This window comes from Narcine bancroftii, chromosome 4 (assembly GCF_036971445.1).
Source record: "Narcine bancroftii isolate sNarBan1 chromosome 4, sNarBan1.hap1, whole genome shotgun sequence".
NCBI lineage: Eukaryota > Metazoa > Chordata > Chondrichthyes > Torpediniformes > Narcinidae > Narcine > Narcine bancroftii.
In genome coordinates, this window is record NC_091472.1 from 299,240,668 (window position 1) to 299,254,368 (window position 13,701).

Here is a 13,701-nt window from a genome sequence, read left to right on the forward strand (position 1 = left end):
TGGTTATATGGAATAATGGTTATATGGAATCAACCAAAGGGACACTAAATGCTGAAACTCATTGGATTAATTACTAGGCGTTTGCTGATATTTCATTAATACCATTGAGGTTCCTCCAATATTTCTTGCTTGTTTCTTTGATATTAATTTGGTTCCTTCACAACACTTGTCAAAGCCAGTTTTCTTAAAATCATTCGCATTTTTATTGTTAAAATAAAAACAGTCAAGACAAAACAGACCCAGATTATTTTTCCTCAAAAATGATTGTTCTAAACTGAAAAAACGATTGTGGAATTGACCTATTTTTCTAAGTATTGGATTACTGCTAGTTTCACAAATGCCAACATTTAGAGATTCTTGCGTATCATTTAAATCACACTATTAACATTAAAAAAATGTGAGAGTTTATTACATATGAACCTGGCAAGGAAATATGTATGAGTTTGGGAAAGTGAATTTCAGTAAACTGAGTGTGTGCATTTTGTAGGCAGAGTGTTCAACTTGAAAATTGGAAACTTAGTTAACAACTCAATTATTTGCACACTTTTTCACCAGATACTGAACAAATGCATTATTCAATGCAAATATTTATCCCATTAAATAATTCTGTACTTAGGAAATTGGTGTTAAGAAACAAGTGTATGACATTCTTTTTAAATAATATTTTAGAGGAAATCACAGTACTTGTTAAGGAATCAAGGTTTGATCTAAAATAAGAATTTCTAGATGTATTTATCTGAATTCAGATGTGTATTACAAACTTGAGACAGATGTCTACATCTTAAATTTTCCTTCTGTTTATCCAAAATTTTGCTGTGACTTCACAAACAATTTAATTGTTGTGGAGGAAAGAATGTGGGAAGTAAAATGATATATAATCAGTGCTAAAAATAAAACCTATATGCTTGATGGTGGAAAATTTTATACTCTATTTACTGGTGTAAAGTTGAATTTCGAAGACAATTTTTTAACATTAAATTTATGGAATCGACTATTAAATGGACGCTACATTTGACTGCGGTAAGCATCTGCATCATCGGACAGGTCAGGAGCTACATGGGCAGGCAGTCGGGACCGGGTGGCAAGTCCGCGTTCAAGGCGACGGGAACTCCGATAGGTTGGTGGCCGGGACTTGCTGGGAAATCGGCATTTGAGGTGTCGGGAGCTCCAATGAGTGAGCAGCTGGGACCAGGTAGGAAATTGGCATTTGAGGCAATGTGAGCTTCAATTGGTGGGCAGGCAGGGCCAAGGTGTGAATTCATGCCCGAGGCGTCAGGAGCTCCAACATTTGAATGGCTGAGGGGCGAGGGTTGACTTTCACATGCAATATATGGAAAATGCCACATTTTTGGGCCAAAAATAGGGAAGTCAAAATCGACTTTTATACAAGTATATACAGTAATCACATAAGCAAGTGGATAACAGGTAGTTATCAAACAAGTGATAGTCTGAATAACTGATGGAACTTCTGCTTTAGCAAGAGGCAATATTCATTCGATTCTAGATCAATTTGTGCAAATAGTAGATGAACAAATATATATGATGGAAGCAAGACTTTAATTGTAATCCATTATTATAGAATCTTAAACATGATATGAGAGAGAGAGAGATAGGGAAAGACAGAGAGATAACCAGACAGACATACCTATTAATATGCAGGAATAAGAATGGTGTTAATATTTTACTGTGCAAAAACCATGCAATGTAACACATTTTGTATGATGCTCAATGTTCTTCAAGTTATCACCAATAATCACGTGATATGTCCTTTTTAAGCTAAGAACTAAACAAATCTTTGCAAATGGTACTTTGAAAGAAAAACTGATGATATAGTTTGCTGATCTGAGAAATAGTGCTACAAACATACTTTTGATGGAAGTTGTTGGTCTCTATGCGTTTTCCTCACTTTCAAGTGATCCAGACTCTTTATCTGATCTTTCATTTTCATCGCTGTCTTCATTACAGCTGCCTTCACTGTCATCTTCATTACTGCTGTCACTTTCAGTACTGTCTTCCCCAACATTCTGACAAGTTGATGCAGCTTCATCTAAATGCAAGTTTTAAATTTAATCAAAGACAAATTCATTGCAGACTCAGTTTATCCAATGCATTGGTTATAGAAGGAAAAAGAAAAGAACAGGCTGCATTATAACTCATCCATAAGCATTGGTGGTAAGGAGTAACAGAGGTAATTAATTTATAATTGATCATGTTAAACAAATTTGGAAACAATAATACGGTAAATGAATACTTAGCACATAAGATCATAGTATATCTTAAATACATTTAACAAACTAGTCTCTACTGCTTCAGCACAGAAGAGAATGATCAGATTGAAGTGATTTAACAGAGGTTCTTACTCCAATATATAAAATTTAAAAAAGAAAATTCACAAGGACATTGTGCAGCATGGAGTTCTTTTCCCACTGGAAAAAAGGACACTAAGGGGTTACCCAATCAACCTCTTCAAGATCATGAAAAAAACATGCAGAACAATAGGATACATTCTTTCTACTTCTCAACTACTTAACAATAAGAAGAGCTGACACAAATATCATAAATATTGATATTGGGATTAAAATGTCATAGGAGATTATTAGAATGCAGAACTCTACATTTTTAAGATAAGTGCCCACAAATGATCAAGTAAGTGAATTAAAGTGCATGAAAAATAAAACAATATAATATAACAAAGTATTGGCTGCAAACCAAGAATATAGAATATTAAAGCATAGTATAGGCCTTTCGGCCCACAATGTTGTGCTGACCTCTGTAAACCTACTCCACAACAATCTAACCCTCCCTATCTCATATGTATCCATGTGATTGTCCAAGAGTCTTTTAAATGTCCCTATTGTTCCAGCCTTCTCCACCACCCCTGGAAATACATTCCAGGCACCCATAATTCTCTGTTTAAAAAAAACTTACCCTTGATGTCTCCCCTAAACTTCCTCCCCTCACCTTAACGAATCAAATGCTTAGTTTTTTACTGATTCTATCCTCCTCCTTTCCTTTCCTTCCTTTGGCTTGGCTTCATGGACGAAGATTTATGGAGGGGTAATGTCCACATCAGCTGCAGGCTCATTTGTGGCTGACAAGTCCGATGCGGGGCAGGCAGACACGGTTGCAGCGGTTGCAAGGGAAAATTGGTTGGTTGGGGTTGGGTGTTGGATTTTTCCTCCTTTGTCTTTTGTCAGTGAGGTGGGCTCTGCGGTCTTCTTCAAAGGAGGTTGCTGCCCGCCAAACTGTGAGGCGCCAAGATGCACGGTTTGAGGCGATATCAGCCCACTGGCGGTGGTCAATGTGGCAGGCACCAAGAGATTTCTTTAGGCAGTCCTTGTACTTCTTCTATGGTGCACCTCTGTCTCGGTGGCCAGTGGAGAGCTCGCCATATAACACGATCTTGGGAAGGCGATGGTCCTCCATTCTGGAGAGGTGACCTACCCAGCGCAGTTTGATCTTCAGCAGCGTGGATTCGATGCTGTCGGCCTCTGCCATCTCGAGTACTTCGATGTTTGTGTTTCTATAAGTAAGCAGTTTATACCAGATTTTGAAAGGAGAGCCTCGATGTCGAAGTGTACTAAGAGGCACTGAGTACCATTCAATCTTAATGGCAGGATCTCATTTAAACAAAAGTTCAAGTTCAAATTTATTGTCACATGTACCAAGATGTAGTGATAAAGTTTATTGGTGAGTAATCCAACTAGATATTTCATATATAGTACAGCAAGTAAGATGTTGAATAGAAGTACAGAGTTACAGAGAGAGAAGGCAACATTGTGAGGCTCATTCAGGAGTTTGATAATGGTAGGAAAGAAACTGTCTTTGAAGCTGGTTGTGTGTGATCACTCATGAATCTTCTTCCTGATAAGGGGGGTGGGTGGGGGGGGGGGGGAGGTGAAGAGAGTGTGATTGGGCTGACATGAATCTTTTAACCTATTGGCTGATTTTCCAAGGAGTCAATGGAGGGGAAGGGGTTATGTGCAATTGCCTGGATGTGGAGCCCTCAGAAAAGCTTCAGAAGAGATTTAGCAGGATGTTGCCTGGATTAAAGGGTATGAGCTATGGCAAGAGGATGGATGAGCTTGAACTGTTTTCTCTGGAATGGAGGCTGAGAGGAAACATGATGGAATTTTATAAAATTATGGTAGTCATTGATAAGGTAGAAAGAATCTTTTTCCAAATAGCTTCTAGCCATTGAGCCTGCACCTACCCAATTAGCCTACTAACCTGTAAGTCATTGAAATCAGAGCATCTTGAGGAAACACATGATCATGTACTGAACATACAAGCTCCTTACAGACAGTGGCAGATTTGAACTCGATTGCTGATGCTGTAATAGTACTGCCACATTAACTGTGCTGCCTCAATGTTCTACGTCCTATAAATCATTTAACAGGCTTTGTTTGGATTTAGAGATAATGAGCTTATGATATATCCAGCAATCTGCAACACATTTGGACTTGTGTGTTTTGCTGGTCGACTTTTTATTTTCTTTTTAAAATATTTTTATTGATAATTATTCAATAGGAAAAAAAATGAACAATACAATTATGATGTACTACAGAACTAGTAAAAAAGTTACAGCAATGATCTTCTGTAGAAATTCAGAAGTACAATGGCACAAACAATGATACAACAGTACCTAACAAAAAGGAAAAAAAAACAAAAAGATAAATTCTAAACCCCTTCCCCGAAGCAAAGTTGAAGGTTGACATTTAAAAAATGTAATCAGCACAATCTTGGAGAGAAACAGCATCATGTCAAAATTCCAAATCAACACTAAAGGTTAAGATAGTAGTCCATAAATGAGCCCCATATTTGAATTAATGACAGCATATCTAATTTTTTCCAAATTTAAACAATACATAATATCCCTTAGCCATTGAGCATGTGTAAGTGAAATATTGTCTTTCCATTTCATCAAAATTGCACATCTGGGCATTAACAAAGTAAAGGATGAAATGCAATATTGAACTGAAGTGAAGTGTCACGAAGGGCTAATAAAGGGATAGGTTCAATTTTAAAATAACCAATAGAGTTTGAAAACTTCCTTCCAAAATTTTTCTAAACTAGGGCAAATGCAGAACATGTGTATTTTATATTTGTCACATTGAGGATTTATGTCCAGATAAAAACAAGAAAGTTTAGCTTTAGACATATATGCTTTATGAACCACTTTAAATTGCAAATGCCAATGCTGTGCACAAAAGGAGTAGTGTAAATCAGTTTTAAGAATAGTATTCCACACCTCATTGGTCAGTAAAAGGTTCAAATCTTGCTCCCAGGCATTCTTGATTTTAATTAACGAGGCTTGTCTTAAATTAGCCACTTTGTCATAAATATTAAGAGGCTGTAGTTCAAAAAAATGTATCAAGAATATTCACCTCCAGAATTCCAGGAAAATTAGGAATCTGGGATTGAACAAAATGCCTAATTTGTAAATAACTATAAAATGAACTTTAGATAAATTAAATTTTACAACCAATTGTTCAAAGGATGCAAAATTATTGTCAATAAAAAGTTTTTTAAAACATTAACTATGGGGGAAATGTCACACCTTCCACCATCAAAGAAAATTTTGAGGCATAAGAGCTCAAAATAAATGTAATATATATTTTTCAGTAACACTGCCAACTTAATCTTTTGAAAGGCAATCAACAAAAATTTTACAGAACTCTTTGTACCACTTAACCATTCACCCCCCAAAAATACTCCCAATGATTTTCTTACATATGAGAATGGGGAGCTTGGAAATCATCTGAACTGGACAGGGGCCAACTTACTTTAACCAACTACATAATTGAGGTAAATCACAGGAGCATAACTAAGAACACTTTGCCGAATTAACAGTAAGATCGACCTTTAAGAGTTTGCCAAATAGTTTCACTTGGGCCAATTCACAGACCTCCTGCAAACAATTTTTTTAATTTCGAGACAAAATCTAGCAATTTCAAGTGGACATCCTCATTAACCCATTGTTCCTTCAACAACCTCAAAGTTCCTTTAACTTTCTGTCCAAACCCCAGCTCAAAAATGCTAAAGCCCAATGACCCTTGTATAGACTCTCATACTGCAAACAAAAACCTATTGACACCCTTATTCCAATCCTTCCCATGCTCCACACAATAGGTCCTCATCTGGTGTTTGAGAGTCAAATGGAACCTCTCCAAGGCCCCTTGAGACTCCGGAGGATACTCAGATGATGTAATCTGGTTAGCTCCCATTCTACAAGCTAACTGCTGAAACAATCCTGACATGAAATCGCTCCCCTGATCAGATTCGATCTCTTTAGGCAAAGCAAACAAAGTGGATAACTTTCTAAAAGTTATTGACCCAGTCTTAACTTTACTATCTCCAAGTGTTACTTTCTTAATTTCCTCCTCAGAGAGAGACTTCTCTCTCACCTCATCACAATGAGGATCTCTGTTTTGCCCCACCACAAACTCTTTCAGGGACAATGGTGAGTCTTTACTCTCAGGTTTACCACCAGTACTCTAATCCAAACCATCTGTACAGGCTGGATGTGTATCTGAATCTGCCTTTGTTTCCTCAATGCCTGGCTTGGCAATCATATCCACCAAAGGGACAACCTTAGCACCTGCAAGGTCATCCCCTAGCAATAATGAGACCCCCCTTCACAGGTAAATTTGATCAGACCCCTATCGCAACAGGTACATTCACTAATTTGAATTTCAGCATTTTCATGTAGATGTATTGACTATGGATCACCCCCAATTCTCAAACCAAATTAATAACACCCATGGTAGTCTCATCGCCAAACTTCAAAACACTGTCCAACACAAGTGACTTGGTGGCCCCAGTAAGTCAAGGGATTTTCATGGTCACTTGTGGTGACCCTTCTTCCCTCACTGACACAAACAATTGAATTCTTTCCTAATGTTACCAGTAGGTCTCAACTTTCTTGGTTTCCAGTTTTTCCAACTTTTTGAATAGAGGCAATTGGCTCTGCCTCCTTTTCTTTAACACTGGAGAATTAGTTATCACATGACCAGGTTTCCTACAATAGTAGCACAGGGGACATAAAGGTTTTTACTTTTATCGCTTTTCCTCATCTGTACCCCTAGCACTAATTCCCGATATGTTTTCTAACTTATGTAGATATTCCACATTATCCCTCTGGAAGGATTTATTTGGCACACATTTAACCTTCTGGAAGGCTCCACTTGGTACAAACTCAACCCTGTGGGTTAAAGCATACTCATCCACTATTTCGGCAGATTCTGGCCATTTCCATTTCTTCCTCCTTTTGTCTTTTCCTTCGGCCTTCTCCTTTCTAAGTTTTTCTAATTCTAGCTTTAAAATGGTGGAGACACGCAGACTTTAAATGATGGAGACACATAGGCCTTAAATGGTGAGACGTGCATTTAAATGATAGGAGCAACTCAACAGACTCAGCATGGAGCCTGATCACCGAGGCTCAGTATTCCCCTCAAAGCAAGTGATCGATTGTGTGCTCCCATGACAGTGGGGCCTGGCCATTGTCCTGACCAGCTTCTTTCCCTCCCGTCCCTGCGGGTCCCAGTGCACCTGTCAATCAATCGGCATTTGCAAGGTGGGGGAGGGAAGTTGCCTGAGTCTTAGTGTGTGCCGGGCAGGAGGACATGCCAGCGGCAGGCCACAAGCAAGTATGGGTATCTATATGTCTTAGTGAAGAGCTCTAGTGAGAGATGTACTGACAAATTCTGCTTCGGCGTCCCGGCCATGCAAAGCTGGAGGGTTTCTGTCAAATTAAGTGAAGACGCACGTATACACACACACGCAGAGTTAAATACAAGGGGGCTTGCAGGAGGAACCTGTTTGCCAACTTACCTGTAAATACACTAAAAATTCTTAATATTCCTTGCTGAAATTGGGGGGGGGGGGGGGGGGGGAGAAGGGGTTGTCTTGTATGTCATCAAATATGTTAAGTGTCCTTAAATGAGTCTCTGATTAAGTCTGTGTTTAGGAGTCTGATGGTTGATGGGAAAGAACTATTCCTGAACCTGTTGGTACAAGTCCTGTGGCATTTGTGCCCCTTTCATGATGGCAGCAGTGAGACAAGAGCAAGTCCTGGGTGGTGTGGTTCCTTGTTGATTGCTGCTGCACTTGATGACAGTTTAATATAGATGTTCTCAATGGTGGGGAGAGTTTTGCCTGCAATATACTGGGCTATGTCCACCATCTTTTGCATGGCTTTAAGCTCAAAGGTATGGGTACCCCAATTCCTGACTGTGATGTAGGTGGTCAGCACATTTTCCCTACACATCTGTAAAAGGTTGTGAAGTGTTCTGATGACTTGCTCGGAAACTCCTGAGCAAGTAGAGGTGATGGCATTCATGATGGCAGGAGTATAATGCATCCAAGGAAGGTCCTCTGAGATAATGTTTCCAAGAAATTTAAATTTGCTCACCCTCTCCACCTCTGATCCCCCAATAACCAATGGACTGTACACCACTGGTTTTCCTCTCCCAAAGTCTATAATCAGCTTGTTGGTCTTGGTGACATTGAGTGAGAGGTTGTTGTTAGTACACCATTCATCCAGGTTTTCAATCTCCCCCTTCTAAGCTGACTCATCGCCTCTTTTTATACAACCCACTACAATGGTATCACCAGCAAATTTGTACATGGCGCTGTGATCTGACTGAGCCACCCAGTCATAGGAGTAAAGCGAATAGAGCAGGGGCTAAGTACATAATTCTGTGGTGCTCCATGGCGGATGGAGATTGCAGATGAGACATTACATAGAACATTATATCACTACAGGCCCTTTAGCACTTGATAGTGTGCCAATCAATGTATTCTTACAAAAAAAATTACAAAACCCTTCCGACCTCGTAACCCTCTATTTTACTGTGCCCATCTAATAGTCTCTTAAAAGTTCCTAATGTTTCAGCCTCCACTACAAACCCTGGCTAGGCATTCCAGGCACCCACAACTCTCTGTGTAAAACTTACCCCTCTCCATAGCTCCCACATATTTCCTATAATGAGGTGACTAGAAATGAAAACAATACTCTAAGCGTAGTCACACCAGAGATTTGTAGACTTGCAACATAACCTCTTGACTCTTGAAATCAATCCCCCTATTAATAAAGTCCAGCATACCATCGGCCTTCTTAACTATCCTAACAACCTTCATGGCAACCTTGAGAGATGTATGGATTTGGATCCCAAGGTATCTCTGTTCCTCCACACTGTTGTATCTGACCATTAACCCTGTGCTTATCCCTCTGGCTTGGCCTTCCAAAATGCATCACCTCACACATATCCAGATTGAATTCCATCTGGCACTTTTCCATCCAACTCTGAATCCTGTCTCTATCCTTTTATAACCTATTGTATCCTTCAGCACTATCCACAACTCTTCCAACCTTCATGTTATCTGCAAACTTACTCAGTGCCGGATTAAGGTATTGTGGGGCCTGTAGCATTTAAAGGGGCCCTAAGTTGTGCTGGCTGGCGCATGGACAGTCCTAAACAGGGCTGGCTGGTGCGTGCGCAATGAGGGGGAAGTGTGACTGCGAAAGTTTCTGTCGCTGATCCTGCATGTCCATTTTGGTTTAAGTTTGAAATAGTCTTAATTATTTCTTAACAAAGTGATGCTAGCTTTCTCAGATCACTATATATTCAGTGATCACCAGTGGCTTATCTAGGGAATATATCGCCTATGGCAAGCACTGAAATTGCACTCCCCCTCATCTGTTAAAACTTACTTACACATTTTGCTCTTACACTGAAATTACAATAATACCGAAATTGCACAGCCCCCCTCCCCTGTTTAAACTTATAGATTTTGTTAAAACAAAACTTATTTATGGCGGCGGTGGCTGGCTTAATGCGGGATCAATGGCCGTCTTCGTTCCTCATAATTCCCCCATGCAGCTGCAATCGCTCTGTGTTTCCCACTGCTACCTGCCACATGAAGCTCCCTCAATGTAAACAAATGAAACCAGCCAGCTAACTGAGGGGCTGAGGTAAGGATTATTTTTTGTTCTGCTAAGGCACATTTCCGTTTTCATCTTTGCACAGCAGATATGAGATACCACACTGTGTTAATAAACCCAATTAAAGGTAATAATTGGCTGAAATATCTAACCTTAAATTTAAGTGTAGTATCTCATAGCCACTGCACAAAGAGGAAAATCAAAAAGTTTCTTGTAATTCATAGTACATCTGGGGCCTGTAGCATATGCTACTTTCGCTACTACTGTACATAATTTGGGCTGAACTTACTGACTCATCCTTCTGCTTCTTCATCTAGGTCAATTATAAAAATCACAAAGAGCGTCCCAGAAGAGATCCCAGTGGAACTCCACTAGTCACTGACCTTCAGGCAGAATACTTTCCATCCACTACTACACTCTGCTTTCTACGTGTAAGCCAATTTTTAATCCACAAAGCCAAGGTTCCATCGATCCCATGCCTCCTCATGGGGGACCTTGTTAAATGCCTTACTAAAATCTATATGGTGACAACCTGAGTCTCAATATGGACAAGATGAGGAGATAATTGTAGACTTCAGTAGGACCAGGAATGACTACCCGCCATTACAAATCAACAACTCTGTCGTAGAGAGCGGAGAGCATCGTTCATTGGAATTCACTTAACTAGTGACCTATTGTGGATATTCAACATCTCCTCACTTGTCAGAAAGGTGTAACAGTGACTGCACTTCCTGAGATGACTGAAGCAGGCAAGGCTACTATTATGTCAACCTTCTATAGGAGCTCTATTAAGACTATCCTGGCTGGCTGCATCACAAAGTGGTATAGTTACTGCAGAGAAATGGATCAGAAGTCAATCCACAGGTCTAGAAGAATGGCATATAGAATCACTGGAGTCTCTCCTCCCCTCTCCCTACCCCCCCCCCCCCCCATTGATGTGATGAACCAGGATTATTGTCTGAAGAAGATGTGCAAAACCATTGAGGACCATTTCCACCTTGCACAAAGCATTTTTTAGTTGCGTCTATCAGGGAAGAGATACTGGAGTATCAGAGTCAGCCCAACCAGGCTGAGAAACAACTTCTTCCCACAGGCAGTGAGAATGTTGAACGACCAAAGAAACAGCTCACACTAACCATCCAAGACTCTCCTATTTTTGAAACAAAATTTATTGTATCAATGAAATATTTGTCCTGCATATGTATTGTTTATCTGTAAATATGTGTATGTCTGGTTGTGTGTCTGCATGTTTTGGACCAAGGACCAGAGAATGCTGTTTCCTCGGGTTGACTTCTACAATCAGATGTCAATAAACTTGACTTGATACAGACCACATCTATCGCCTACCTTCAATTTCTTTTGTTACCTCCTCAAAAAACTCAATTAAGCTTGTGAAGCATGACCTTCCCTTCACAAAGTCATGCTATCTATCCTTGAGCAGACTGCACTCCTCCAAATGACCATAAATCCTATTCTTAAGAATCCTCTCCCATAAGACTCACTAATCTATAATTCCCAGGATTTCCCTATTGCCTTTTTTAAACAAGTGGACCACATTTGCCATCCTCCAATTCTCCAGCACCTTCCCTGTGACCAAGGAGAACTCAAAGATTATAGCTACTGCTCCAGCTATCTCTTCCCTCACTTCCCAGAGCAACCTGGAATATATCACTTCCATCCCCGGGGATTTATTAATCTTAAAAGATTTTAAGAAGGCCCAACACTTCCTCTTCCTTAATCTCATCGTTTGGCATACTACCCTGCTCTATTCCGACCTCACCCTGATCAAGATCCTTTTCTCTGGTGAATAGTGAAGCAAAATATTCATTTAGGTCCTCTCCAACCTCCTCCACCTCCATGCACATGTTGCTTCCTTTATCCTTAAACACCCCACCTTCATTCATGTCATTCTTCTGTTCTTCACATATGCATAGAAAGCTAATCCTACCTGCCAAGGCCTTTTCATGCCCCCTTTGAGCTCTCCTTTCTTATGTTCCTTCCTGGCAACCATATAATTCTCATGAGCCCAAATCTAATGCATGCTTCCTTCTTCCTCTTGACCAGCTGCCTTGTCTGTTTGTTCAACCACAGTTCCCTTTACCTACCGTCTTTTCCCTGTTTCAGTGGGACAAAACAATTCAGAACCCTGTGCAAGTAGCCTTTAAACAGCCTTCACATTAGTTCTGTGCTTTCTCCTGTGAACATCTGTTCCCAATTTACTCTCCCCAGTTTCTGTTTCATCCTATTGTAATTAACCCTTCCCCAATTGAACACTTTCCCATCATGTCTGTTTTATCCTTGTCTAGGGAGTTCACAAGATCACAAGACAAAGGAACAGAAGCGGCCACGAGGCCCATCGAGTCTGTTTCATAAAACTACACTAAGCTACTCTACACTAGTTCCAATTTCCGGCTTTTTCCCCATATCCGTTGATGCCCTTACTAATGAGATATTTGTCGATTTCTTGTTTAAATACTCCCAGTGATCTAGCTTCCACTGCTGTATGCGGCAGCGAGTTCCACGGATCCATGACCATCTGGCTAAAGAAGTTCTTTCTAATCTTTGTTTTATATGGATAGCCTCTAATTTTCAGACTATGACCCCTTGTCCTTGATTCACCCACCAAAGGAAACATCTTACCCACATCCACCCTATCTAAACCTTTCAAAATACAAAAAGCCTCTATGAGATCTCCTCTCATTCTCCTATACTCCAATGAATACAACCCAAGAGCTGCCAAATCCTCCTCGTACATTAGCCTTTGCATTCCGGGAATCATCCTCGTAAATCTCCTCTGCACCCTCTCCAACAATATCACATCCTTTCTAAGATAGGGGAACCAAAACTGCATACAATACTCCAAATAAGGCCTCATCAGTGCTCCACAGAGTCTCAACACATCTTTACTCTTGTACACTATTCTTCTTGAAATGAATACCAACATAGCATTCGCTTTCTTCAATACCAATTTCACCTGGTCATTAACTTTCAGGTTTCCTTGCATGAGGACACCCAGGTCCCTTTGCACATCCGAGGTCTGAATTTTCACCCCATCCAAACAGTATTCTGCCTGTTTGTTTCCACTGCCAAAGTGTACAACTGTACATTTCTCTATGTTGAATCTCATTTGCCATAATTTTGCCCAGTCTCCTAATCTGTCTTTATCCTTCTGCAACTTTATGGTTTCTACTACACTTCTTGGTCCTCCACCTATCTTGGTGTCATCCACAAATTTGGCCACAAAACCATTTACACCACAATCCAAATCATTAATATAAATTGTAAATAGCAGAGACCCCAATACCGACCCCTGCGGAACACCATTAGTTACAGGTAGCCATACAGAACGAGAACCCTTAATTTCATACCTTTGCTTCCTGCCATTTAGCCACTTCTCTATTCAGTTTAATAACTTCCCTGTAATTCCATGGGCCTTCATCTTATTTAGCAGGCTAATATGCGGCACTTTATCAAAAGCCTTTTGAAAATCTAAATAGGTAACATCAAGACCTCTCCTTTGTCTATCCTACTTGAGATTTCTTAAACAAAACTCTAATAGATTGGTCAGGCAGGATCTACTTTTAAACCATGCTGACTTAGACCTATCCGGTCATGTCTCTCTGGATATTTCATCACTTCATCCTTGAGGATCGACTCTAATATCTTCCCAACTACTGACGTCAGACCTATCGGCCTATAGTTTCCTTTTTTCTGTCTCCCACCTTTCTTAAACAGCAGAACCACATTTGTGACCT

At 40.1% G+C, this 13,701-nt stretch overlaps 1 protein-coding gene across 21 annotated transcripts in view; it reads right to left on the reverse strand.

Annotated features, from left to right (window-relative positions):
• Nucleotides 1-201: 201 nt before the first annotated feature.
• Nucleotides 202-13,701, reverse strand: part of erich2 (glutamate-rich 2) — a 93,016-nt gene continuing 79,516 nt past the window's right edge. For 14 of the 21 annotated variants that reach the window (XM_069935639.1, XM_069935637.1, XM_069935634.1 and 11 more), the window contains one exon: nucleotides 202-2,047. In XM_069935639.1, coding sequence (XP_069791740.1) covers nucleotides 1,890-2,047 — 158 coding nt within the window. In that variant the 3' untranslated portion in view covers nucleotides 202-1,889. The remainder of the gene's footprint in view (nucleotides 2,048-13,701) is intronic. The other 7 variants (XM_069935644.1, XM_069935645.1, XM_069935642.1 and 4 more) reach the window with 1 other exon arrangement.